Source organism: Sminthopsis crassicaudata, chromosome 4 (assembly GCF_048593235.1).
Source record: "Sminthopsis crassicaudata isolate SCR6 chromosome 4, ASM4859323v1, whole genome shotgun sequence".
Lineage (NCBI taxonomy): Eukaryota > Metazoa > Chordata > Mammalia > Dasyuromorphia > Dasyuridae > Sminthopsis > Sminthopsis crassicaudata.
Genome location: NC_133620.1, coordinates 304,365,209 through 304,392,040, shown reverse-complemented (window position 1 = coordinate 304,392,040; position 26,832 = coordinate 304,365,209). Strand labels below are relative to the sequence as shown.

General features: G+C 35.7%; 1 protein-coding gene across 7 annotated transcripts in view; it reads left to right on the top strand.

Annotated features, from left to right (window-relative positions):
* The first annotated feature begins 2,235 nt into the window (after nucleotides 1-2,235).
* The window catches only part of WDR45B (WD repeat domain 45B), a 157,327-nt gene continuing 132,730 nt past the window's right edge, over nucleotides 2,236-26,832 (top strand). For 4 of the 7 annotated variants that reach the window (XM_074312017.1, XM_074312015.1, XM_074312012.1 and 1 more), the window contains exon 1: nucleotides 2,243-2,562. In XM_074312017.1, the coding sequence (XP_074168118.1) occupies nucleotides 2,496-2,562 (67 nt within the window). In that variant the 5' untranslated portion in view covers nucleotides 2,243-2,495. Of the gene's footprint in view, nucleotides 2,563-24,774; nucleotides 24,830-26,832 lie in introns of all 7 variants that reach the window. The other 3 variants (XM_074312013.1, XM_074312011.1, XM_074312016.1) reach the window with 3 other exon arrangements.

Genomic DNA, 26,832 nt, shown 5'->3' with positions numbered 1-26,832 from the left:
TGCATACCCTTTGACCCAGCAGCGCTACTACTGGGATTATATCCCAAAGAAATACTAAAGAGCGGAAAGAGACATATATGTGCCAAAATGTTTGTGGCAGCTCTTTTTGTTGTAGCTAGAAACTGGAAGATGAATGGATGTCCATCAGTTGGAGAATGGTTGGGTAAATTGTGGTATATGAAGGTTATGGAATATTATTGCTCGGTAAGAAATGACCAGCAGGAGGAATATAGAGAGGCCTGGAGAGACTTAAATCAACTGATGCTGAGTGAAATGAGCAGAACCAGAAGATCACTGTACACTTCAACAACAATACTGTATGGGGATGTATTCTGATGGAAGTGGAAATCTTCAACATAAAGAAGATCCAACTCACTTCCAGTTGATCAATGATGGACAGGGGTAGCTGCACCCAGAGAAGAAACACTGGGAGGGGAATGAAAATTGTTAGCACTAATATCTGTCTGCCCAGGTTGCATGTACCTTCGGATTCTAATGTTTATTGTGCAACAAGAAAATGATATTCGCACACATGTATTGTACCTAGACTATATTGTAACACATGTAAAATGTATGGTATTGTCTGTCGTCGGGGGGAGGGAATAGAGGGAAGGGGGGTAATTTGGAAAAATGAATACAAGGGATAATATTATAAAATATATATATATATTAAAAAAAAAAAAAAAAAAGCATATATTCAGCTGTTCAGTAATTTATTTTCTTAGAGAGTTGCCTGGTATCCCAAGAGATTAAATGGCTTTCCTAGGGTGACAGAGACAGTATGTATCAGAGGGAAGAATTTGAACCCAGGGTTTTTGACTCCATAGTAAGTCCATTTTTCCACTGTTGCACTCCCAAAAGCTAGTTCTATATTCACTACACCATATTGGCTAGTTTCTTTCATAAATGTGTAAATACATGCATACACATGTGTCTATCCCTAATAGCAGTTTTTCTGGTAGTAATAAATTGGAAGCAAAATAGAACGTCTATTGATTAGGGAATGCCTAAATAAAATGTAATACAAGAATATGTGTATGTAGCTGATCAGAACCCCTGATCAATTAAATAACCCAATCCAACAGGTGAAATTACAGAGTATCTGACTTTAAGTTGCCCATCTGAAGTTACTTTAAGTGTGTTGGGAAAAAAAAGTCCTTTCAGAATTTAAGTGGCCACTTTGTAAATTGATTAGCAAAGATAATAGGCTTGTTTTTAAATGAACATTCTCTGGATCCCTTTTCTTTACCACTTATTTATGAAGACAAAATGAAAGGGAAAGTGATGAGGTTGGCCGAGCAGAGAGTTGTGGGAATCCCTTCTGGTCAAAACAGGTGATTCACAAAAGAATTTATGAACCTGAAAAATTAGACAGCCAAAAAGAAGTTTATGGCACTGGGAAGTCAGCTTTTTCTAGGAGGTTGACTTCCTTAGAGAAAAGGACCCGACAGAAATAAAGATCTAGCAGAAGAGTCCTGGAAGAAAGATAAAGTTAGCACTGGATGTTAACAGATGGAGTTAATCTTGAAAAGAGAATGTCCTGCTTTTGGCCCTCTGCAAGGAATGAGCCCCAAAGTTTCTCTTTTAGAGATCTGAGATTGATGTTTCAATTGAATGAGGTTACTGCTCCCCTAGGCCTTGATTCTCAGTAGAATGGGACAGCTTACTGGGAGTGGTGAAGCCAATTTTCAGCTCCACATTGGTGGATAGAAACTCCAGTTCAAGCCAAGTAGGAGTGGTCCTGTACTCAACTAGTCTTACCAAAATAACAGAATGAAATCACTTTATCTTGATTCCCTGGGGCAGGTCTTTAGCAGGGTTCGAGGAGTTTCTCCCCTTCAAGGAGTTCTCTAGCATTTACCCCAAAGTCAAGACAGTTTCAGAGTTCCTCACGTCAAGAGGATTAGCTGAAAAAGCAGTTGTGAAGAAGGCAGATAGGGAAGGAATTTCTTACTGTCTTCTCCTAGTAACAGCATATAACAGAAATATAAGATTGTGGGGGAAATTTCCTTGCATATAGTCTATAAAGATAACTAGCTATTGTTAAAATAAAGATTAAATTTTTCCCATTTAAGTTTTATGTAGCCCTAAAATGTATCCACAGACTCTCTACTAATCATTACCAGAGGGAAGACACCCCTCTTTACTCTAAGGGAGAAAAGGCACAGCCTTCCACCCAGCGGGAGGTCAGGTGGGGGGGGCGGGTGTTCGGCGCTTGCTCCATTTCCTTATTCTGCGGTGGATGTGCTCGGCGTTCGGCGGGCCTCCCTGGCGATGCTGGGGAACTCAGAAGCTGGAGAAACCGCGCTCAGCAGGCCGGCATCCCGTCCTGTCTGCCGCTTCCTTGGCCTGGCATTTGGGGGTTGTGGTAGAGAAAAAGAGGAAGGAAATCCCACGGTTGGCTGACAGGATTTTGTTTTCACCGGGCCTGGTGAGCGGCACCTGGAAGAGAGGATGAGGCGGTGATTAGCCTCGGCCGGATTTACGGAAGCGCCATGAACCTGTTGCCTTGTAACCCTCACGGCAATGGACTCCTTTTCGCCGGCTTCAACCAGGACCACGGTGAGGAGTTCGCGTCGACTGACTTTTGTCAACCTGCCGTCCGCTTTGGCCAGGCCTGACCCGTTCTTTGCTCATCTACCTCCTTTTCCTTCCCCTCCTCTTTGTTCGGCCCCGCAGAGCCCTTGGATAACGGCCTCGACTCTATCCTCTACCCGGCCGACTTGCGGCCCACCAACGGAGTAGGGCGGCTCTGGTCGGATTCTGGGCCTTCACTCCGGCCTAAGACAGCCTACTCTCGCCCCTGCCCTAGGACAACCGGTCTGGGAGGCGAAAGAGGAGTGAGGGAAACCCTTACGCAGGTTTTCTTTTCTCTTAGGCCTTCGAGTTTGCCCATTCTGCCCTATTTTCCAATTCCTTTTCCTTTCTGCCCCTGTCTAGGTCTCATCCTCATCCTGATGCCCCGCCGCCCTCTTTCTTCCTCCATCCCGAGTTAATATTTATTCGCCTTCTCATCTTTGCTTGAACCGCTGCAGTTTTGACTAGAGAAAACCTCCTTCCAGATTTTTAAAAAGCAAAGACAGACAAAAACCTTTAGCATTTATTAGTGGTATGTTCCAAACATTATTTGGAGGTCCCTCTCCCTTCCCCTTCTCCTGAGGTTTTAGGAAAACTCCCAGCACTAATAAAGAAATGTTTGCTTAATTTCCCAAATACTTTTTTTTTCCTTCCATTTTCAAGTTTCCTACAAACAGGACTTACAGAGACTCACAGAAACTACCTGTAGTTTTTTACCTTCCTCTTGAAAGGAATCCTGATTTTAAAAACTTGTCATTTAAATAGTTTGCATCGTTATCCACCATCCTTTCTTCCCTCCACACCTCCACTACTTTACCTTATTTTCCATGTAAGATTTGAAGAAAAATATAGAGTTATTTCTTACTTTAAAGTTATGTATTATTCTGACTTTTAACTACAGTATTTTTCTAGTAAGTTTTCTAATAATGTTGGGGATGATGATGTTCAGAAAAACAGATTTTGGGTTTCTGAGCTCCTTTTCTGAACACCATCACCCCCAACATTCCCCAGTTGATGTTTCCAATTCTTTGCTATCACAAAAAAGTGCTGTAATATTTTAGTTTCCATGGGGACTTTATGTTTTTTGTTTTTTGTTTGTTTTTGTGACATTTGGGGGGTTAAGTGATATTAAGTGATTTACTCAGGGTCACAAAGCTAGACATGTTAAGTGTCTGAGACTGGCTTTGAACTAAAGTCCTAAATTCAGGGTCGGTGTTCTATCTACTGTGCCATCTAGCTGCCCTTTGGGGACTTTATTAACAGTAGCTTTGAGGTAGTAAAAATAGAAATTTTAGTCCCTTTATTTTGCATATTATTTGTTTTCTAAAATGATTGGACCAATTCATAGCTCCATCAAGAATGCATTTGTGTGTCTATGATCCCACAATCTCTGCAGCATTGACAATTGCCATTTTTTTGGTTCACCTTTGCCCATTTTCAGGGTGTGAGATAAACAGTTTTGATTTGCATTTCTTTTATTAGTGATTTTAAACATTCATTTGATTGGAATTACTTTGCAATCATCCTTTTGAGAACTGTTTGTATCCTCTGACCATTTGTCTATTTAGGAATGACTATTAATCTATTTTTATTGTTTATAAAGCTTGAACCTTTATCAGAGAAATTTGTAATTGCTTCTTTTCCTCATTTGGTTAAATTTCCTACTTGTAGCTGTGGGAGGTATGTGATTTTTTTCTCTAATTTTTTTAATAACATGATTTTTAATATTAAAGGCACGTCCATTTAAATGCATTTTGTAACATAGTCTAAGATGACTTGAAACATTTTCTGCAGCTGTTTCCTACCTCCAATGCTTTTAAAACCTGTCATCTCTGCCTACTGGATTCCTTGGCTTTCTCAAGTTCTGGTTAAAATTCCACTATCTACAGGATCCTTCTTAATTGTAGTCCTTTCCCTCTCTTTATTATTTCCAATTTTTCCTGTATATGGCTTTTTTACAAGTTGTCTCTCCCAATTAGATGGTGGTCTCTTTACGGAGAGTATTCCTATCATTTAGCACATTGCTTAGAAAAGTACTTAATGTTTATTGATGGACTTGAAGAGGGGACCCCAGAACTCTGAAAATCCTTGAAGGAGAAAAATCTTCAACACTACCTCAATAAGGGACCCTGCCTCAAGTTCTTTTTCCCTTAAATGAATTTAAGTTTTGACTGCTTGAGGGGGGAATGAGGAGGGGACGCCTAAAACTCTGAAAATCCTTAAAGGAGAAAACCTCCTTCCACTCTGCCTCAGGTGAGGGACCCAACCCCAAAAGGACAGTTTCATCTTTGTTATCTGGGTGTGGTTGTCTCTGTCCTGAAACTCAATTGAATTCAATTCAAATTCTAGACCTAGCTGAAAGCTATCTAGGAGCCAACTTGGGACTCCACCCATGGGCCCTTTTTAGCTAAATCTCTCATTATAAAAAGAGCCAAACTAAAATCCTCTCTTTGCAGAGGTTCCAAACATGCCAGCTATACCATGCTTGGCCTCCCAAGGAGCCTCTGTCCACTGGAATACTCTTTCCAGTGCTATCCTCTCTTTACCCTCACCTATTTTCCTAACCAGACTTTAACCTTCCAATCCCAGTCGCTTTTATCAATCTAGGTTTTCGGGTCTAAATTCCTTTAGAGAGAGCCTCTGTGCCGCCAGAAGGGAGTCCTCATAACTCCCTACCTTTGCGCCAAATCCTCAGGGATTTCAGGGGAGACAAACCCTTCCATTGGGTTCCATGAATCCTGAACCTGCCACTAGACCTCATTTAAACTCCTTGACCACCAGAAACCTAATTTCATTTTGGTTCCCCATATCTAAGCCTTATCAGACTGACTGAACAATAAGATAATACCAGTCACTGTTAGTATGTTTGGAAGTTTAGAATTTACCTAGCTCTTAACCTCTAACATCTAGCCCTTTTAAAAACTTATCTTTGCTTTTTTTTTTTTTTTTTTTTAACTTAAATTTTTTTTTAATTTAATTTTTATCATTACTTTTTAAAATTAATAATTGATTTTTCTCTCTCATTGAAAAAAAATTTGTAACACATAACCTGTAATCAAATAAAACAAATTCCTGAATGGCTGAGCCCCCAAAATAAAAGGGTGCTCATTTTGCATTATTACCTCTCTATCATTAGATAGGTATCCTGCTTCATTTGGAATCACAGTTGGCTGTTAAAAAAGTTTTAAGACTTTCAGAGATGTTTATTTTTAGTGTTGCTATTGTGCTTTTACTTTCTTGATTTCTATCTCTGAATTTCTCTGCTCTTTTTATGTTTATAATAGACTGAGCTCCCATCTCAACGTAAACTCATCTGTGACTATAACCTCTTTTTTTATTAAAGATTTTTTAATTTTCAAAAGATAGGCATTGATAATTTTTCAACATTAACTTTTGTTAATGGTTATGTTCTAATTTCTCCCCCCTTCCCACTTATTTTCCTAGATACCAAGTAATCCAATATATGTTAAATATATAGAAATAAACTTTCCTTCTGAGAATTGCCATGTATGCCATGTCCGCTGGTAGGGTGTACCCAGGAGGTATAAGGGGGCTTGGCTTCTTGAGGGAGGAGGTTGTATCTTACAGATCCTTTCTTAAGATGCAGCACTAACTCCAGGTGTCTCCCTTCGGTGGATCCACCTATGCAGTGCTGAATAATAATAATAATAATAATAATCCTAGGTATTCCCAGGGTAATCCCAGAGGAGAGTAAATATAAATGGCTAACTTTGCCATAGGTGAGGAAAAGGATGCGGGAAAGAAGTAGAGCGATTCAGGGATGCCCAGAGAGAGAGAGAGACTAGGAGACATATATATACCTGCTCTTGCTTCCTGCTTACCCCTGCTGAGATTACCAATAAAGAAAGGCTGTTTGGCACTTTAACATCAGTCTCCATGTCTATCTGGGACAAGTTTGGTATGCATACCCCTGGCTATTAGAGTGGGAGAAGTTACAGAAATGTGTTAAATCCAATATATGCATACATATTTATTCAATTATCTTACTGCATAAGAAAAATCAAATCAAACAAGAAAAAAAATGAGAAGATAAAATGCAAGCAAACAACAAAAAGAGTGAGAAAATTATGTTGTGGTCCACACTTAGTTCCCACAGTCTTCTCTCTGGTTGTAGGTGACTCTCTTCATCACAAGATCATTTGAACTGGTCTAATATCTCATTGTTGAGAAGTTCCAGGTCCATCAGAATTGATCATAGCATAATCTTGCTGTTGCTGTGGACAATGGTCTCCTAGTTTTGCTCATTGTATACTGGTGGTCATTCATCTTTCTATAGCTTTTAATACTGTTGTCAATTACTCTTTCCTCATAGATATTCTTACATTTTTGAATTTTTGTGACATTCTCTTTTGATTTTTCTCTTGTGTAACTTTAGCCTCAATTTCCTTTACTAGATGTTTTCTCATCTCAAATCCCTTAACTGGTTGTTACCATATAGCTATGTTTTAGGCCCTTTTTCTTTCTCTGTTTTGTTCTCTTAGTGAATTCATGAACTCAAAAATCTAACCATAGACATACTGATGACAGTCACTCCTGCTCTTGGCTCTACTGAGCTTTGGTCCCACATCACTAACTGCTTGTCAGACCTTTCCAATTTATATCCCATGGAAATCTCAAACTTAACATATCCAAAGTAGAAAGCATTTTCTTCTCATTTCCCTTGTAACTCACCCCATTTCTGAATTTCCTGTTGTCAAGAGCAGCACAATCCTTCCACTCTGAACGTACAATTTAATGTCATTCTAAACTCTCATCTCACTTATTTTAGAATATTAACAAATCTTGTCTACAAGTCACAAAATTATATGAGCAATGCTCTTTTCTTTACTCAATATGGCCACCACCCAAGAGTCTAGCTCCTCATCATCCTTTATTTGGTGTATTTGCAGTAGCCTTCTGGGTTTGGCCTTTTTGCCCTAGGTATCCTCCCCACCATTTCAGTCCATCCTTCACCATTGCTGTCAAAATTATTTTCCTAAAATGTGTGATGTGATCATACCATATGATTATGTCACTTCACTGTACAGTAAACTTCGTTGGCTTTGCTATTAAAAAAAATAAATTCCTAATTTAGAATTCTCAACATGATTCCAGACTATTTTTCCAGGCTTCTTACATATTATTTCTTAACACAAATACCAATGATCTAACCAAATTGGTCTTTTCATACTCTTATCTCCTATCTCCAAGCCTTTTTTGCCCTTCATACTTAAAAGGAACTCCCTTTTCCTTCTGTTAGTATCCTTAATTTCCTCTAAGGATTTCTGCAGTATATTAAGAGAACTGATTCAGTAAATGAGTTATGTGGTAGATTCTGTTAAGTATTGGGAATACACATATGTGACTAATGCAGCCCCTGCCTTCAAAGTTCTCATTCTGCATGTAGCAACATATTCACAAATCAGCCAATATAAAATGTACAAAATAGCATTTGGGATGGGGAACTGAGAGAATCACAAAAAAGCTTCTTGAAGAAGTTGGCACTTGAGCGGAACATAAGGTGGGGAGCTAGGGATATAGTTGATGGAGCCTGTGTAAATTCATGGAAATGGGACTTAGTGAAGGGAAGTAATCAATGAAGGGTGGGAGGAGGGGCAGATTTTAGAAGCTAGGTGCTTTATTGCTTCACTTTTGAGTCAGAGAGATGAGTTCAGATCCTTCCTTACACTGTTAATAGCTGTGTATTCTTGAGCAAGTCACTTAACTTCATTTATTTTCTGCTCCCTCATCTGTAAAATGAAGATGATAATACTTATCTAATAGGATCATTTTGAGAATCAAATGAATTAATATAAGTAAGGTGCTTTGCAAATGCTACCTATTATCCATTTAAAATTTATTTTGTATATAGTCTAAGAAACACAACTTGAACCTATTTTCTTTTTTTTTTCCTGAGGCAATTAGGAGTAAGTGACTTGCCCTGGGTCACAGGGTTATGAAGTGTTAAGTGTCTGAGATCAGATTTGAACTGGGGTCTTCCTGACTTCAAGGCTGGTTCTCTATCCACTTCACCACCTAGCTGCCCTGAACCTATTTTCTACCTGACTGCAATCAAGTTTTCTTAGTTTCTCTTGTTGAACAAAGAGTTTGTTCCCTATCCTTTTTTGTTCTCAAATTTATTGCTTGTCTAATATATTTCACTGATTATCTATTTTTGTTCAATAATAGATACTTTTAGAAGTTATTGTTTTAAAATATTTGAAATCTTGTAATGACAAATCCCCTTCATTATTTCTTTGCTTATTTACTTTTTGTTCCTTTATATAATTTTGTTATTTTGTCCAGTTTTACAAAGTATCTAGTTTATGATGGATTTATTAAGTACTTTCAATATAAAGGGGATACAAAGATAAAATGAAAAATAGTCCTATGCTCAAGGAATTTGCATTCTTTTGGGTAGAAATGCTATATTTAAATTCTGTGTGTGTGATTATTTGAGGAAGGAGAGAATCTGGAAAGGCTTTTCACAGGAAGTGGAATATGAAATCAAGTAGGAGTCCTTTAATGTAATCAAATAGAAATGAAGAGGTAGTATATTCAGGAATTATAGCCAATCTCTGTAATGACACACAGGTGGCAGATGGAATGTCACACATGGGATGTCAGTTGTCAGTTTTGATGGAACATAGGGTTGTTTATTTATGTTTTTGGGGAGTGGATAGATAGTTGCTTTTTTCTTTTTCATGTAAAACACATTTTCATGTTAGCCATATTGCTCCCCCCCAAAACTTCAAGAAATAAAAAGTGACGAAAAAATGATTCAGCTTGCATTCAGAGTTCCTTAGTACTTCTGTTGGAGATAGCTATCATTTTTTAACATGAATCCTTTTAAATTGTCTTAGATCACTGTATTGATCAGGATAGCTAAGTATTTAAAAATCGATCATTGTTACAGCATTGCTATCATTGTGTACAATGTTTTCTTAGTCCTACTTTACATTGATTAATATGTCCTGGGTTAAACCTTCCCTTTTGTCATGCCTTATATAAAAATATTCCCTCGAGATCATGTGCCACAATTTGTTCAGCCATCCCCAAGTGATGGATATCCCCACAATTTCTAATTCTTTGCTACTACTATAAACGTTTTTGTACCTATTTTGTAAATATTTGATCTTTTTGAAATACAGACTTGGTATTATTGGTAGTGGTATTGCTGGATTAAAGGTATGCACAGTTTATAGCCCTTTGGGTAGAATTCCAAATCTTCGTCCATAATGTTTGGACAGGTTCACAATTCCACCAACAGTGCATTGTTTTCCATATCCCTTCTAGCATTTGGCATTTTCTTTTTCTGTCCTGTTAGCTAACTTGATAGGTGTGAGATGGCATCTCAGAGTTGTTTCAATTTCCATTTCTGTATCTTATTTTTTAGATGCCATTTGCATCTAAAAATACATAGAAAAATACTTATTTATAGCCTTTCATAATTTGTCAGTTGGGAAATGTCTCTTATTTATTTATTTGTTTGTTTTTAAATAAATTTTTATTTATATGAGAAATGAGGCTTTTAATCAGAGAAACTTTCAATAATTTCACCCCCTCCTTTCCTTTTATTCAGGTTTTGAGTGCATTGTTTTTGTTTGTGTAAAATCTAATTTCATGTAAACAAAATTATCTATTTTATCTGTTATGCTATTGCCTATCTCTTATTTATTTATAAAAGCTTTCCTTATCTGTAGAGCTGACAAGTAATTTATTCCATACTCCTAATTTGCTTATGATAAAAGCCTTTACATCTAAATCATTTACCTTCTCTTGATATAGTCTGTCTAATTTCTGCCCGGCTGCTTTTTACTTTTCTCTGCAGATTTGTTGAATAGTGATTCCTTGCCCCTACAACTTGGGCGTTTAGGTTTATTAAATACTAGATTACTATGATTATTCATTTCTGTATGTTATATGCTTTTTATCTCTTGCACTGGTCAGTCTTAACTATTTAATTAAGTTTAAGTATTTAAAGCTTAAGTATATTATTAGGGGGAAAATTACTTTGTGCATAGCAAAACATAAGAGAATATTTAAAATAAAAAACAATAAATTTCCACTTCAAGAAAGCCTACATAATAAATGCCAAACATTATGTTCTTAGCTATCTATCCATGTAGGTTTTCTTTTGTTCTCTGCTGTGCACTTTTTATTGTATTCTTTTCTCTCCTTTCTTCACTACTCCCCCCTACAGATTTTTAAATATATATGTGTATATGCATACATACACACACATATATAGACATATACTTATACACATAGATAACATACATTTACATATCTATATTCATACATATATGCAAACATATACATTCACATACATCTATGTAAGACTGTCTTATGCTTGTTTGTGCTCTCAGTCTCTGAAAGTGGTGGGTAACATCTTCCTTCGTAAGTTAGACTTTCCATATTTTTCCAAGTGTACCAATTCATCATTTCCTATATTACAGCAATATTCCAACCTTATATCTAATTGTTTTAAATAGTCTAAAACAATATTAGGTATAGCTGACATGTAGTGAAGTTTCCCTGTTTTTCTCTTTCAATTAAATCTGTTTTAGATTTAACTTTGTCTGAGATCATGATTACTCCCTGCTTTTTTTTTTTTTAAATTATAGTTTTTTATTTACAAGATATATGCATGGGTAATTTTACAGCATTGACAATTGCCAAGTCTTTTGTTTCAATTTTTCCCCTCCTTCCTCCACCCTCCTCCCCCAGATGGCAGGTTGACCAATACATGTTGCATATGTTAAAGTATAATTTTTTTTAACTGTCACATCTCTTTATTATTTTATAAAATCATCTAGTGTTAGAACTAGAAGGACTGCTGGATTTCTTTAGTCCAATATAACATTTTAACGAGAAGTAAATGAAGACCTAAAGGGATGTAGTAATTTGCTGCCAGTTAGTGACAATGTCAGGACTAGATTTCCTGATTTTCATTTCATTGTTTAAAGTATAAATTAACTACAATATATGTATATATGGCCAAACAGTTATTTTGCTGTACAAAAAGAATCGGACTTTGAAATAGTGTACAATTAGCCTGTGAAGGAAATAAAAAATGCAGGCAGACAAAAATAAGGGTATTGGGAATTCTATGTAGTGATAAATAAGTCATCTCCCAGAGTTCTTTTGTTGGGTATAACTGGTTCAGTTCATTACTGCTCTATTGGAACTGATTTGGTTCATCTCATTGCTGAAGATGTCCATAAGAATTGATCATCATATAAATGATCTCCTGGTCCTGCTCATTTCACTCAGCATCAGTTCATGTAAGTCTCTCCAGGCCTTTCTGAAATCATCCTGTTGGTCAATTCTTACAGAACAATAATATTCCATAATATTCATATACCACAATTTATTCAGCCATTCTCCAATTGATGGGCATCCACTCAGTTTCCAGTTTCTGGCCACTACAAAGAGACTCCCTGCTTTTTTTTAACCTAATATATTCTACTTTTGATCTTAATTTTATGTTTGTGTGTATCTCTATTTCCTATCCTTCCTCTTTATTTCTTTATAAGTTTAGAAAACTTGTATTCCCTTCTAAGTGTATATGTTCTATTTAACCCTGATCTGATATGACTAGAGTTCCCTCTGAAAAAAATCCCTCCCTTATCCTTGCTACTGTCTCTCTCTCCTTTACTTCTTGTTTCTATCTGAATTTACAAGACTTTTATAGACTTCTAAACATATTAGTTGTTCCCTCTTTATCCTATTCTCATTAATTTACACACCTTATCCCAATCTCACCCTTTTATACTCCCATCCTATTCCCTCACCCTCTTAATTTCTTTTTTTCTTTTCTTTTTTTTCCCTAAGGCAATTAGGTTAACTGACTTGTCCAGGAGTCACACAATAAGGAAGGTAAATGTTTGAGGACGGATTTGAACTCAGATCCTCCTGACTTCTGGGCTGGTGCTCTATCAACTGCTCTACTCTTCACCCTCTTATTTCTAAACGTAAATGTTGTTATCTCATTAACCTTGATGTGATGTGAGTAGGTTTCCCTCTAACAATTCTTACTTTGTCCTCTTCCCCCACCATATTTCCTTGTTTTTTAAATTTAGAAGAATTTTATACATTCCCTTTATTTTTTATTTATTTATTTTTTTAATAAAGCTTTTAATTTTTAAAACATATGCATGGATAATTTGACAACATTGACCCTTGAATAGAAGGATTTGTTTCAGATTTTCTCCCCCCACCCCTCCCCTAAATGGCAAGCAATTCATGTCAAGCATTTGACTGATTCTTGATGTCTTATTGAGTCATTTGTTTTCACTTGTCCAGTTCTAATTTTTAAAGAATTGTTTCCTTTGGTTAGCTTTTTAACCTTCTTTTCTATTTGATCAGTTCTACTTTTATTTATTTTTTTTCTGTTTTTAAAAAATGTTATAATTCTAATTTTTGACATTACATATACATGGGTAATTTTTTTTTACAGCATTATCCCTTTTACTCACTTCTTTTTTGAATTTTCCCCTTCTTTCCTCTACCCCCTCCCTTAGATGACAGGCAATGCCATACATGTTACATGTGTTACAGTATATCCTAGATACAACATATGTGTGTAAAACAGAGTTTCTTGTTTCACTGTAAGAATTGGATTCAGAAGGTAAAAGTAACCGGGGTAGAAAGACAATAGTGCAAACAGTTTACACTCAATTCCCAGTGTTCCTTCTCTGGGTGTAGCTAATTCTGTCCATCATTGATCAACTGGAACTGAATTAGATCTTTTCTATGTTGAAGATATCCACTTCAATCAGAATACATCTTCATACAATATTGTTGTTGAAGTGTATAATGATCTCCTGGTTCTGCTCATTTCACTCAGCATCAGTTGATGTAAGTCTCTCCAAGCCTCTCTGTATTCATCTTGCTAGTCATTTCTTACAGAGCAATAATATTCCATAACATTCATATACCATAATTTACCCAACCATTCTCCAATTGATGGGCATCCATTCATTTTTCAGTTTCTAGCCACCACAAAAAGGGCTGCCACAAACATTTTGGCACTGTATCATTCCCTTTAAACCATTCCTGATAAGTAGCATTTCAGAACTATGTCTTTCTCCCTCTTTATAATTTCTGTCAGTACTTCTCTCGAACCTCATTTGTACAAGATAAGTATTTTTTTTTACCTTTTCCAGAATCACATCATAATTAGCCCTATCTTAATCTTTTGAAATTCCCAGTTACTAATGACAATCTTAGACATACAGTTTATATTTCCACCTATAAAACATAGTTTGTCCTTACTGAGTCCCTTGTAATTAGTCTTTGATGTTTCTCATATTTCTTTTGGATTATATATGTCAAATTTTTTCTTTTTTTGAGGGGGGTTTGGCAATTGGGATTAGATGACTTGCCCAAGGTCACATAGCTAGTAAGTGTCTAAGGCTTCATTTGAACTCAGGTTCTTCTGACCTAGAGTCAGTGTTCCTGTGTTATCTGGCTATTTGAGTTAAGATTTTTTTTTTGCAATAAAGACTTTAACTCAGGCATCTTTTAATGGAACCCCTGTTCTTAGGTGATTCTTTTTTTTAATTAATTAATTTTAATTTACAAAGCATACACATGGTTAATTTTTCCAACATTGACCCTTGCAAAACCTTTCATTTTAAATTTTCCCCTTCACTCCACCCCCTCCTTAGTTGGCAGATAGTCCAATACAAATACATGTTAAGTCCAACATATGTATACATATTTATACAGTAATCTTGCTGCACAAAAAAAATCAGATCAAGAAGGAAGGAAAAGAAAAACTGAGAAAAAAAACAAAATGCAAGCAAATAACAACAGAAAGAGTGAAAATGCTATGTTGTGTTCCACACTCTGTTCCCACAGTTCTCTCTGGGTGTACATGTCTCTCTTCATCACTGAACAGGGAACTGGTTTGAATCCTCTCATTGTTGAAGAGAGCCACGTCCATCAGAATTGGTCCTTGTATATTCTTGTTGCCGTGTATGATCTACTGATTCTGCTCATTTCACTTAGCATCAGGTCATGTAGGCGTCTCCAAGCCTCTCTGAAATACAGTGGTATTCCACAGCATCCATATACCATAATTTATTAGGCCATTCTCCAATTGATGCTCATCCACTCAGTTTCTAGTTTCTTGCCACTACCAAGAGGGATGCCACAACCATTTTTGCACATGTGGGTCCCTTTCCCTCCTTTAAGATTTCTTTGGGATATAAGTCCAGTAGCAACACTGCTGGATCAAAGGACATGCACAGTTTGATAACTTTTTGGGCATAGTTCCAAATTGCTCTCCAGAATGGCTGGATATATTCACAATTCCACCAACAATGTATCAGTGTCCCAGTTTTCCCAAATCCCCTCCAACATTCAGCATTATCTTTTCCTAGGCAATCTGACAGGTGTGTAGTGATATCTCAGAGTTGTCTTAATTTGCATTTCTCTGATCAATAACACCCTTTCATATGAGTAGAAATAGTTTCAATTTCATCATCTGAAAATTGTTCATATCCTTTGACCATTTATCAATTAGAGAATGGCTTGATTTCTTATAAATTAGAGTCAATACTCTATATATTTTGGAAATGAGGCCTTTATCAGAACCTTTAACTGTAAAAATGTTTTCCCAGTTTGCTTCCCTTCTAATCTTTTCTGCATTAGTTTTATTTGTACAAAACTTTCTTAACTTAATATAATCAAAATTTTATATTTTGTGATCAGTAATGATCTCTAGTTCTTCTTTGGTCACAGATTCCTTCCTCTTCCACAAATCTGAGAGGTAAACTATTCTATCTGTGCTCTTCTAATTTGTTTATAATATCATTTTTTATGTCTAGGTCACCAACCATTTCGATCTTATCTTGGTATATGGTGTTAGGTGTGGGTCTGTGCCTACTTATTGTCATACTAGTTTCCTATTTTTTCAGCAGTTTTTGTCAAAATTCCTATCCCAAAAGCTGGGACCTTTGGGTTTGTCAAATACTACATTGCTATAAAATTGACTATTTTGTCCTGGGAACCTAATCTGTTCTACTGATCAAGTTCTGTTTCTTAGCCAGTACCAAATGGTTTTGATGACCACTGCTTTTTTTTTTCCCCCACATATGTTAAAGTATAACTTAAATACAATATATGTATACATGTCCAAAAAGTTATTTTGCTGTACAAAAAGAATTGGACTTTGAAATAATACCATTAGCCTGTGAAGGAAATGAAAAAGCAGGCTGACAAAAATAGGGGTATTGGGAATTCTATGTAGTGGTTCATAGTCATCTCCCAGAGTTTTTCGCTGGGCATAACTGGTTCAGTTTATTACTGCTCTATTGGAACTGATTTGGTTCATCTTATTGTTGAAGATGGCCACATCCATCAGACTTGATTATCATATAGTATTGTTGTTGAAGTATATAATGGTCCTACTCATGTCACTCAGCATCAGTTCATGTAAGTCTCTCCAGGCCTTTCTGAAATTATCCTGTTGGTCATTTCTTACAGAGCAATAATATTCCATAACCTTCATATATCACAATTTATTCAGCCATTCTCCAATTGATGGGCATCCACTCAGTTTCCAGTTTCTGGCTACCACAAAGAGGGCTGCCACAAACATTTTTGCACATACAGGTCCCTTTCCCTTCTTTAAGATCTCTTTGGGATATAAGCCCAGTAGTAACACTGCTGGATCAAAGGGAATGCACAGTTTGATAACTTTTTGAGCATAATTCCAAATCATTCTCCAGAATGGCTGTTTGCATTCACAATTCCACCAACAATGTATCAGTGTCCCTGTTTTCCCACATCCCCTCCAACATTCTGCATTATATTTCTGTGTCATTCTAGCTATTCTGACAGGTGTGTAGTGGTATCTGAGAGTTGTCTTAATTTGCATTTCTCTGATTAGTAATGACTTGGAGCATCTTTTCATATGGCTAGAAATAGTTTCAATTTCTTCGACTAAGAATTGTCTGTTCATATCCTTTGACCACTTATCAACTGGAGATTGGTTTGATTTTTCATACATTAGAGTCAATTCTCTATATGTTTTGGAAATGAGGCTTTTATCAGAACCTTTAACTGTAAAAATGTTTTCCCAGTTTATTGCTTCCCTTCTTATCTTATCTGCATTAGTTTTGTTTGTACAAAAACTTTTCAATTTGATTTAATCAAAAATTTCTACTTTGTGATCAATAATGATCTCTAGTTCTTCTTTGGTCATAAATTCCTTCCTCTTCCACAGGTCTGAGAGATAAACTATCCTATGTTTCTCTAATTTATTTATAATCTCATTCTTGATGCCTAGGATCATGAACCCACTTTGACCTTATCTGGGTGTATGGTGTTAAGTGTGGGTCAATGCCTAGTTTCTCCCATACTAATTTCTAATTTTACCAGCAATGTTCGTCAAACATTGTGTTCTTATTCGAAAAGCTGGGGTCTTTGGGTTTGGATGACCACTGCTTTTTAATGTAATTGTAGATCTGGTACAGCTAGGTCACCTTCATTTGCTTTTCTCTTCATTAATTCCTTGAAATTTTTTGGCATTTTGTTTTTCCAGATGACTTTTGTTATTTATTCTAGCTCAGTAAAATAGTTTCTTGGGAGTTTGATTGGTATAGCACTAACGAAATAGATTAGCTTAGGGAGTATTGTCATCTTTATTGCTTATATTTGCTTTATTGCTCTATTGTCATCACCTATCCAAGAGCACTTGATATTTTTCCTTAGATCTGACTTTATTTGTGTGGAAAGTGCTTGCAGTTTTGCTCATAAAGTTGATGACTTTCCCTTGGCAGATAGATTCCCAAATGTTTTATACTATTGAAAGTTATTTTAAATGAGACTTCTCTTTGCATCTCTTGCTGTTGGATTTTGTTAGTGATATATAAAAATGCTGAGGATTTATTTTGTATCCTGCAACTTTGCTAAAGCTGTGGATTATTTCTAATAATTTTTTAGTTGATTCTCTAGAGTTCTTATGTACATGATTCTAATTATGGCTTCAATCTTATCTGAATTTTAAAAAGTTGATGCTTATAATATTTTCTACTTGACTCAAGGGTTTTTTAATTTGGTTATGATGTTCCTGTAGGTTTTCCTCATAGGATCTCTTGCCAACCAATCTATTTTTTAACCAGTACTAGATTGTCTTAATGATAATCATTTAGTAATATAGTTTGAAATCTGGTACTGTGAGTTTTCTTCACATTTTTTTCATTGATTTCTTTGATATTTTAACCTTTCATTCTTTCAGATGAATTGTGTTACAATTTTTGCTTTTTCTAGAAAATAAAGTTTGAATCGTATTGGACTGAATAAGTAAATTTAGACAGAATTGTCATTTTGTGTTAGTATAACCGACCCACGAGAAATTAATTCTCCTGTTGTTTAATTCTGTTTTTATCTGGTTGAAAAATATTTTGTAACTGTTTTTTTTGTTAGTCTTGGGCAGGTTGGCAAGTATGCTCTCAAGTATTTTATACTAATTATTTTAAATTTTTTCTGATCTTTTCCTGCTGGGTTTTGTTGGTATGCTATTTAAAAACAAAACAAAACAAAGAAAACATGTTTAAAAATGTGGTTTATTTAATATCTTACAATTTTGCTAAAGTTGTTAAATGTTTAAACTAGTTTTTAGATCATTAATATTTATAGTATACCATCATATCAGCTACAAAGAATGATAATTTTGTTTTCCTTGTTGCATATTCTTATTTCCTTCAATTTCTTTTTTTTTTGTCTTATTGCTTAAAACTAAAATATTTTTAGCATAATTATCAATAATAATGGTGACAACAAGCTTCCTTGCTTCATCTTTAATCTTACTGGGAAGACTTCTAGTTTGTTACCATTACAGATAATGCTTTTTTTGTTTGAACAGATATTACTTAACCATTTCAAGAAAAGCCCCATTTATTCTACGGTTTTAATAGGAATGGGTGGTGTTGTATGGAAAACACCCCCCCCATTGAGATAATTATGTAGTTTTTGTTACTGTTAGTTATGCTAATAGTTTTCCTAAAATTGAACTAGTCCTACATACCTGGTATACATCCTTCTTGGTCATATTGTATGGTCTTTGGTCTTTGTGATAAATACTTGGTAGTATTATTATTATTTTTTTTAATAATAATAGCTTTTATTTACCAGATATTTACATGGGTGATTTTACAACGTTGACAATTGCCAAAACTTTTTCCAATTTTTCCCCTCCTTCTCCCCCCCTCCCCCTCCATGGCAGGTCAACCAATACATGTTAAATATGTTAGAGTATATAATTAAATACAATATATATATATATATATATATATATATATATATATATAATATATATATATACATGACCAAACAGTTGTTTTGCTGAACAAAAAGAATTTAGCCTGTGAAGGAAATCCAAAATGTAGGTGGACAAAATTAGAGGGATTGGAAATTCTATGTTCTATGTTCATATGACTGTGAACCACTACATAGAATTTCCAATCCCTCTAAACTCCCAGAGTTCTTTCGCTGGGTGTAGCTGGTTCAGTTCATTACTGTTCTTTTGGAACTGATTTGGTTCATCTCATTGTTGAAGAGGGTCACGTCCATCAGAATTCATCATATAGTATTGTTGTTGAAGTATATAATGATCTCCTGGTCCTGCTCATGTCACTCAGCATCAGTTCATGTAAGTCTCTCCAGGCCTTTCTGAAATCATCCTGTTGGTCATTTCTTACAGAGCAATAATTTTCCATAATATTCATATACCACAATTTATTCAGCCAATCTCCTTGATTGATAATATTTTATTAAAAACTTTTATATCACTTCATTATGGAAATTGGGGTTTTCTTTCTGGTTTTTTTTTTTTTTCCTTCTTGGATTAGGCATCAAAATCATATTTGTATCATAGAAGGAATTTGGTACGACTCCTTTATCTGTTTTTTTAATATATAATTTATATAGTATTAGAATTTATTATTCTTTAAATGTTTAGTAGAATTAACTTGCAATTCCATATGGTACAGGATCTTTTTCTTAGGGAGCTTATTTATATAATTTCTTTGATTGCTTGAAATATTTTCTCCTTGAGCTGGGAGCAATGGAATTTGACTGTAATGTTCCTTGGAGTTTTCATTTTGAGATCTCTTTCAAGTGGTTATCAATGAATTCTCCCTTCCTTCCTTCCTTCCTTCCTTCCTTCCTTCCTTCCTTCCTTCCTTCCTTCCTTCCTTCCTTCCTTCCTTCCTTCCTTCCTTCCTTCCTTCCTTCCTTCCTTCCTTCCTTCCATCCTTCCTTCCATCCTTCCTTCCTTCCTTCCTTCCTTCCTTCCTTCCTTCCTTCCTTCCTTCCTTCCTTCCTTCCTTCCTTCCTTCTTTCCTTCTTTCCATCCTTCCTTCCTTCTTTCCATCCTTCCTTCCTTCCTTCCTTCCTTCCTTCCTTCCTTCCTTCCTTCCTTCCTTCCTTCCTTCCTTCTTTCCTTCTTTCCATCCTTCCTTCCTTCCATCCTTCCTTCCTTCTTTCCTTCTTTCCTTCCTTCTTTCCTTCCTTCCATCCTTCCTTCCTTCCTTCCATCCTTCCTTCCTTCTTTCCTTCTTTCCATCCTTCCTTCCTTCCTTCTATCCTTCCTTCCTTCTTTCCTTCTTTCCATCCTTCCTTCCTTCCTTCTATCCTTCCTTCCTTTCCTTTCCATCCTTCCATCCTTCCTTCCTTCCTTCCTTCCTTCCTTCCTTCCTTCCTTCCTTCCTTCCTTCCTTCCTTCCTTCCTTCCTTCCTTCCTTCCTTCCTTCCTTCCTTCCTTCCTTCCTTCCTCCCTTCCTCCCTCCCTCCCTCCCTCCCTCCCTCCCTCCCTCTCTCCCTCTCTCCTTCCCTCCCTCCCTCCCTCCTTTCCTCCTTTCTTCCTTCCTTCCCTCCTCCCTCCCTCCCTCCTCTCTCTTCTTTTCTTCCCTCTTTTACCAAGCTCTTAATTTTCTTGTCTCATTTCTTTTCCTGCTATTTCTTCTTAGTTGATTTTTTTTAACTACTTTATTTAAAATACAGTAGTGAATTAGTGGAATAGATTAGGTATATAAGACACAATAGTCAATGACTAGTAATCTAGTGTTTGATAAACCCCAAAACTCCAACTTCTGGGATAAGAACTTATTATTTGACAAGAATTGTTGGGAAAATTGGAAAATCGTATGGCAGAAACCAGGCATTGACCAACATCCAACATCATGTAATAACATAAAGTCAAAATAGGTTCATGATTTCGACATAAATGGAGAGATTATAAGCAAATTAGTAGAGCAAGAGATAGTCTCACCGATTAGATCTGTAGAGGTTATTGGAAAATGCAAAATAGATAATTTTGATTCCATTAAATTAAAAATGTTTTACACGAACAAAACAATGCAACCAATATAAAAAGGGAAGTAGAAACTTGGGGATTTTTTTTTTTTCTGAGGCAATTGGGTGAAGTCACTTGCCCAGGGTCACTTGGGAAAAATTTTTTTTACAGCTATTGATTCTTATAAAGGTCTTATTTCCAAAATATATAGAGAGAGCTGACTTAATTTTTAAGACTATAAGTAATTCCTCAGTTGACCAGTGGTCAAAGGATATGAATTTTCAGATGAAGAAATTAAAGCCATTTCTAGTCACATGAAAAAATGTTCCAAATCATTAGAATAGAGAAATACAAATTAAAACAACTCTGAGCTACTAGCTCATATCTAGATTGATTAATAATAAGATAGAAATAATGATAAGTATGCACCAAATGGCATAGCATTTAAATTCTTTTTTAAAAATTTTCCTTTTTTTTTTTCCTGAGGCTGGGGTTAAGTGACTTGCCCGGGGTCACACAACTAGGAAGTGTTAAGTGTCTGAGACCATATTTGAACTCGGGTCCTCCTGAATTCAAGGCTGGTGCTCTATCCACTGTGCCACCTAGCTGCTCCCTTAGTTTGAATGTTTAACTAAGAAGTGAATGTAAATAATTTGGTAAGATTTTTTACTATTTTCATAATTGAAAAATATCCATGGCTAGCTTTGGAAATACATACCCTATAAGTAGGATCATTTTCTTTTGATATTTTCTTAGAATGTTTCTCAAGAAAATAAATGAGGCAAAATAAATGAATAATTGAATGAAGGGGATATGTATTTTGACATCACCTGTTTTCTACATAGGTACTAAAATATATAAAAAGATGAAAAATAATATAGAGAATACAAAATTTTTTTGCAACATATTTGAAATTTCCAACATATATGAACTTATATTCTATCTGTTTATACAATTGTATTATACAATTTATAATTTAAGTATATGCAATTTATGATTTATACCACTATATTCTGTTTATACCATTGTCTGATGTATTTGAAAATTATCCAAGATGTAGACAAGGAGTTTGATGTTTTTGTCTTTGAGTATGCAGAAAGACCATTTTTGAAATCCTTAGGATCATCCTGATCCCAAGACATATGGTGTGTATGGGAAGGAACACAGGTTAAGCTTTCAGAATGGGGCTATAGTACAATTCTGTGAGTACTGGCTGATGAATGGGTACTAAACAGGAGATGATACCTTAAGAACAATCAATAACCATTTGTTGAGTAGTTACTCTTGTGTTAAGTGCTAGAGTTATGAAGACAAAAGTGATATAATTGCCTTCAAATAATTTACATTTTGCCACAGGCAACTTTCCCTGTGTCCTTTCAGTGTTTCACTCTTACATAGTAAAGATACTACCATTTGGAATGTAATAGCATTGAATTATTTATAGTATTTGCTAATGTAATTAATACAATCATTTTATAATTTAACAAGCAGTAAATAAGTTTTTAAAACTTGGAAAAAAAATAAAATTGCTTTATTTACTCTTCCAGGAATTCTTGTTGGGTTTGTTTCCAGCTTCCAGTTTTTCCTTTGAAGCTTTGCTAATGATAATCATTTGCTTTGATAATCATCTATGTCATTTGCTTCTCAGTTTGTGTCTTGAGCTTCTGTATGTATGTAGTAATATTTTACAATCAGGGTCTTTGTTTCCTTCCTTCCTTCCTCTTTTCCTCTCTCCCTCTCCCTCCCTCCCTTCCTTCCTCTTTCCCTCCCTCCTTTTCTCCCTTCCTTCCTTCCTCCTTCCCTCCCTTCCCTCCCTCCTTGTTTGCTCATTTTACCAGCTTAACTTTTTGACTTTGAACTATGTTGGGTTCTGCTAACTTTTGAGGCACTATCCCATTCTTCAGTCTTTTTTACCCTGCTGTTTTCACTGGGTAATGAAGGGGTGGTATTAATCCTTCACTAAGACCCTGAATTAGGAATCCTGTGTGATTTCTTTCTGAGCAGTTTTCAAATCCCCTTACTGTCTTTGGATAGTGAAAACTACTGAAGTTGTTGTTGCTGCTGCTGCTATGGTTGCTGCCTGTACCTTCCTCCTTCTCCCATTGCCACATTCTCTTAGCACATGCACAATGTTTCTGCTTCTACCCTGCTGTCATAGACCTTTTAAGTTTCTTAATCTAAAAAAGTGTCTTACCCTGACCTTATGTGAAAGTTAAAGTGTAAAGTTGTTTGGAGGAGAATGTCAAACTATCTTTACATGTAATTGGAAAAATAAAATACTGTTGAGAAAAAAAATAGAATGATCCCTCTACTGTGCCATCTTGTCCCTGCAGAACTCAGTGAGTTCTGTGAAATTTTCCTGGAAAAGTAAATTGGAACTGAATCTTGAATGGTTTTGAATGCAAGCTGAGGAGTTTATGTTTTATTGTATTAATAACATCGTTGAAGATTCTTAGGGAGGATTTGGAGACATTAATTTTTCAGCTGTATGGAAGATGCATTGGAAAAGGAAGAGGCTGGAATAGAACAGTGCGTTTAGGATGCTGTTTAAAAATAGCCTCATTGAGTGGAGATGAGGGTCTGGTGATGGTCAGGAGAAAATAAAGAGACAGATGTAAGAGATTTGCAGTGGAAATTGTTAAGACTTAATTAATAGAATGGAAGATGATGGAAGACAAGGATGATGTCAAGGTTGTGAACTTGCCCTGACTATAATTTGCAATGTTACAATTTCAGGGATGGATTGAAAAGGAATAGCATAGAGCACTCATAACTGGAAATGCAACCAAAACCAGATTTAAATGTATTGGGGAAATGGTTAACAAAATGAATTAAAGTATAAGACAATCTAGTTAATTTATATGTATAAGTCAAAATGTTGCCCACATAGATCCATTTTTATTTGGTGCAAAAGATGTCTAGTGATTCAGAAGTGGAGCTTGGAGAAGAATGAATGGAGGGAATGGTCAACAGTATCAGATTATGCAGAAGGTTTAGGAAGGATGAGGACTGAGAAAAGGCCATTAATTTTTCTTTCATCAGAGGGAGTGCAATTGAGATTAAATATAAATTTGTATGATACATAGTGGCACAGTTGCATTTATTTCTCTAATTGAATTTGGCAGTCCCTGTGTATAAAGACAGAAGACTTGGAGAGATCCAGGGAGAAAGAAAGAAAAGCAACAATTTTAAATTTTCTATTGAAGAGGGAAAAAAAATTCTTCAATAATTTCCCAGAGAGTGGCCATCTTGGGGACCAAAGTGATGTCTTTGACCACTAAATTCATGCTCTAGTTTTGGCCCTGCTTGTTGGCTGGTTTTAAAGGCTTCTTCTACCCATTTTAGGCTACTCTACAGCTGTTTTGCTTTAACTCAACCCATCATTGCTGCAGCATTCTCTTGTGCCTTTCCACACTTTGATCTAATAACACTGACTTTCTTACTGTTCCTTACATAAGATGTTTCCATCTTTCTCTGTGTCTTTGCGTTGACATCCAATGCCTGGAATGTTCTTTCACCTTATCTCCACCTCCTGGAATCTCTGGTGTTTTATTTAAGCCTCTGCTCAATTGTCAACTTTTGCAAAAGGCCAGGCCTGTTTCCCCAGCTATTAATCTCTTCTATTATTTTCCATTTACTTTCAGTGTTTCTTATATGTACCTGTTTATGTGCATAGCCTTTACCATTCAAGTGTAGGCTTCTTGAAGGCAGACACTTTGTTTGGGACAGTTCTTGGCATAAAGTCAAGGCTTAACCAATCAGCATTTATTTTTATTATTACTACTAAGGATAACTAAAATTTATATAGTGATTTAAGGTTTGCAAAATGCTTTACATCTATTATCTCATTTAACCCTCATAACAGCATTATTATTCCCATTTTACAGGTGAGGACACTGAGGCACAGAGAGGATAAATGACTTGTCCAGGATCACACAACTAGTGAGTGTCCAAGACAGGATTTGAACTCAAGTCTTGTTGACTCCAAGGCTAGTACTGTCCACTTGCCTAGCTGTTCCTAATTAGCTGTAACTAATGCCAGGCAATGTGCTAAGCACTGGGAAGGAATAGGAAGAAAAAGCAAAAAACAATTACTGCTCTCAAGAAGCTTATATTTTAATGGAGAGATATGTATATTCATAGGTACATATGAAATACAAAGTAGATGGAGAGCCACCTTAGAGAGGGGAGATATTAGCAGCTGTGGGATCTGGGAAGGGTTTCCTGAGAGTTGAATTGACAGTTGAATTGAATTTAGTTTTGTAGTCGAGTTATTCTAAGGTGGGGGTGAGGTTAGTGTAGATTAGTGTAGCTGCACTGAGTACTAAATAAATATTTGTTAATTGTTTTGTTAATTGATTTATGGTTAATCCCTGATCACACTGGGAATTTTTCTAGTGTTTCTCCATTAAAAATAATGCTTCTTGAATTTTTTTATAGGGTCTTTTAATTATGTTGTACATAAGAATCAGGAATTATTTTCTTAATCACACTGGCGTGCTGGTCTCTTACAGCACAGCTAAATTTTACAGTTCGTCTCCAATTCCCTCAAATAAAAAAATCCAGATTAACCTCAAGGAGTTAGTGTTTTGATCTATAGCTTATGAGCTTCTGTTGGTGTTTTTCTTGCCATGATTGTCAGCATATAGTAGTTAGTCAGACCAAAATTGCATTTAGAGAGGGAAATTAAGGAAATGATTAATGTCATAGACAGAAATACTGAAATCAGAAGGATGAATAGTTTTAGAGGGAAGCCCAAATTCTAGTAGGTTAAGGACATTATAGTGGAGAAATAAAGAGATGTTATGCTTCCCTAAGAATTATTTAGTCAACAAGCATTTGGGAAATACTATGTAGTAGACAATATCAGAGATACTGGAGATACAAATATGGTCTCTTCTTTTAAGTAGCTCACATTCAGTTGGAAATAGTATGCAAAAAATTGTGCAGTGAAAAGGCATAGAATTGAGGAGTCATGGTTGTGTTTGGGGAGCATATTGAAGAAAGAAATTTGAAAGAGGAGTAAAAAGAGAGAAAGCTTTGATTTTAAAGGATAAATAGGGTTTTCTTTTTGATTCTGATGGTAATAGGAATCTGCTGGAATATATTGAGTAGACAGGCTGATGGTCAAATCTATACTTTAGGAAAATCACTTAGCCCCTGAATAAGAGTATAGATTGTACTGGGGAAATGACTGGAAGCAGTTCTGGTGTAAGGGTGGTGGGGACCTGCACCAACATTGACTGTGTCAGTGGAGAGAAGGGGATCACATTTATGATATTTAGATGACCGAAATAATGAAAGCTTGGTTTAGATATGTGGGGTGTACATGCAAGTGAGAAGTTAGGGTTTGACCCTGAAGTTGTTATTATGGATGAATGGGAAGATGGTGGTACTCTCAATATTAATAAGAAATTGGGGAAAAAATAGGATTTGGGGGAGAATAAGGAGTTCAGTTTTCAACATGTTGAGTTTAAGGGACATTCAAATCAAGATGTCTTAAGAAGAAGTTCATGATGGAAAACTGGAGCTCAGGAGAGAAATAGACAGTACATTTGAGAGTCACTTTCATAGAAATGATAATTGAACTCTCAAATAAATACATGAAATGCAAATAAAAACAACCCTGAGATTCCACCTTATACCCTTTAGATTGGTAAAAATGACAAAGGAAAATGTTGAAAGCACTATGGGAACAGTATATTATTCTTCTGGTCCATCCATTCTGGAAAGAAATTTGGAGCTATGCTCAAAAAGCTATTGATAGCACATACCTTTTTATTCAACTATACCACATATCCTTAAGAGATTAAAGAAAGATACAATGGACTCAGATATACAAAAATTTTTGTATTAGCTTTACCACTTCAAAAGAATTGGGGGGGAGGAGGGATCCATATAATTCTGACATTAATGTGATGGAATGTAATTATGCTGTAAAAATG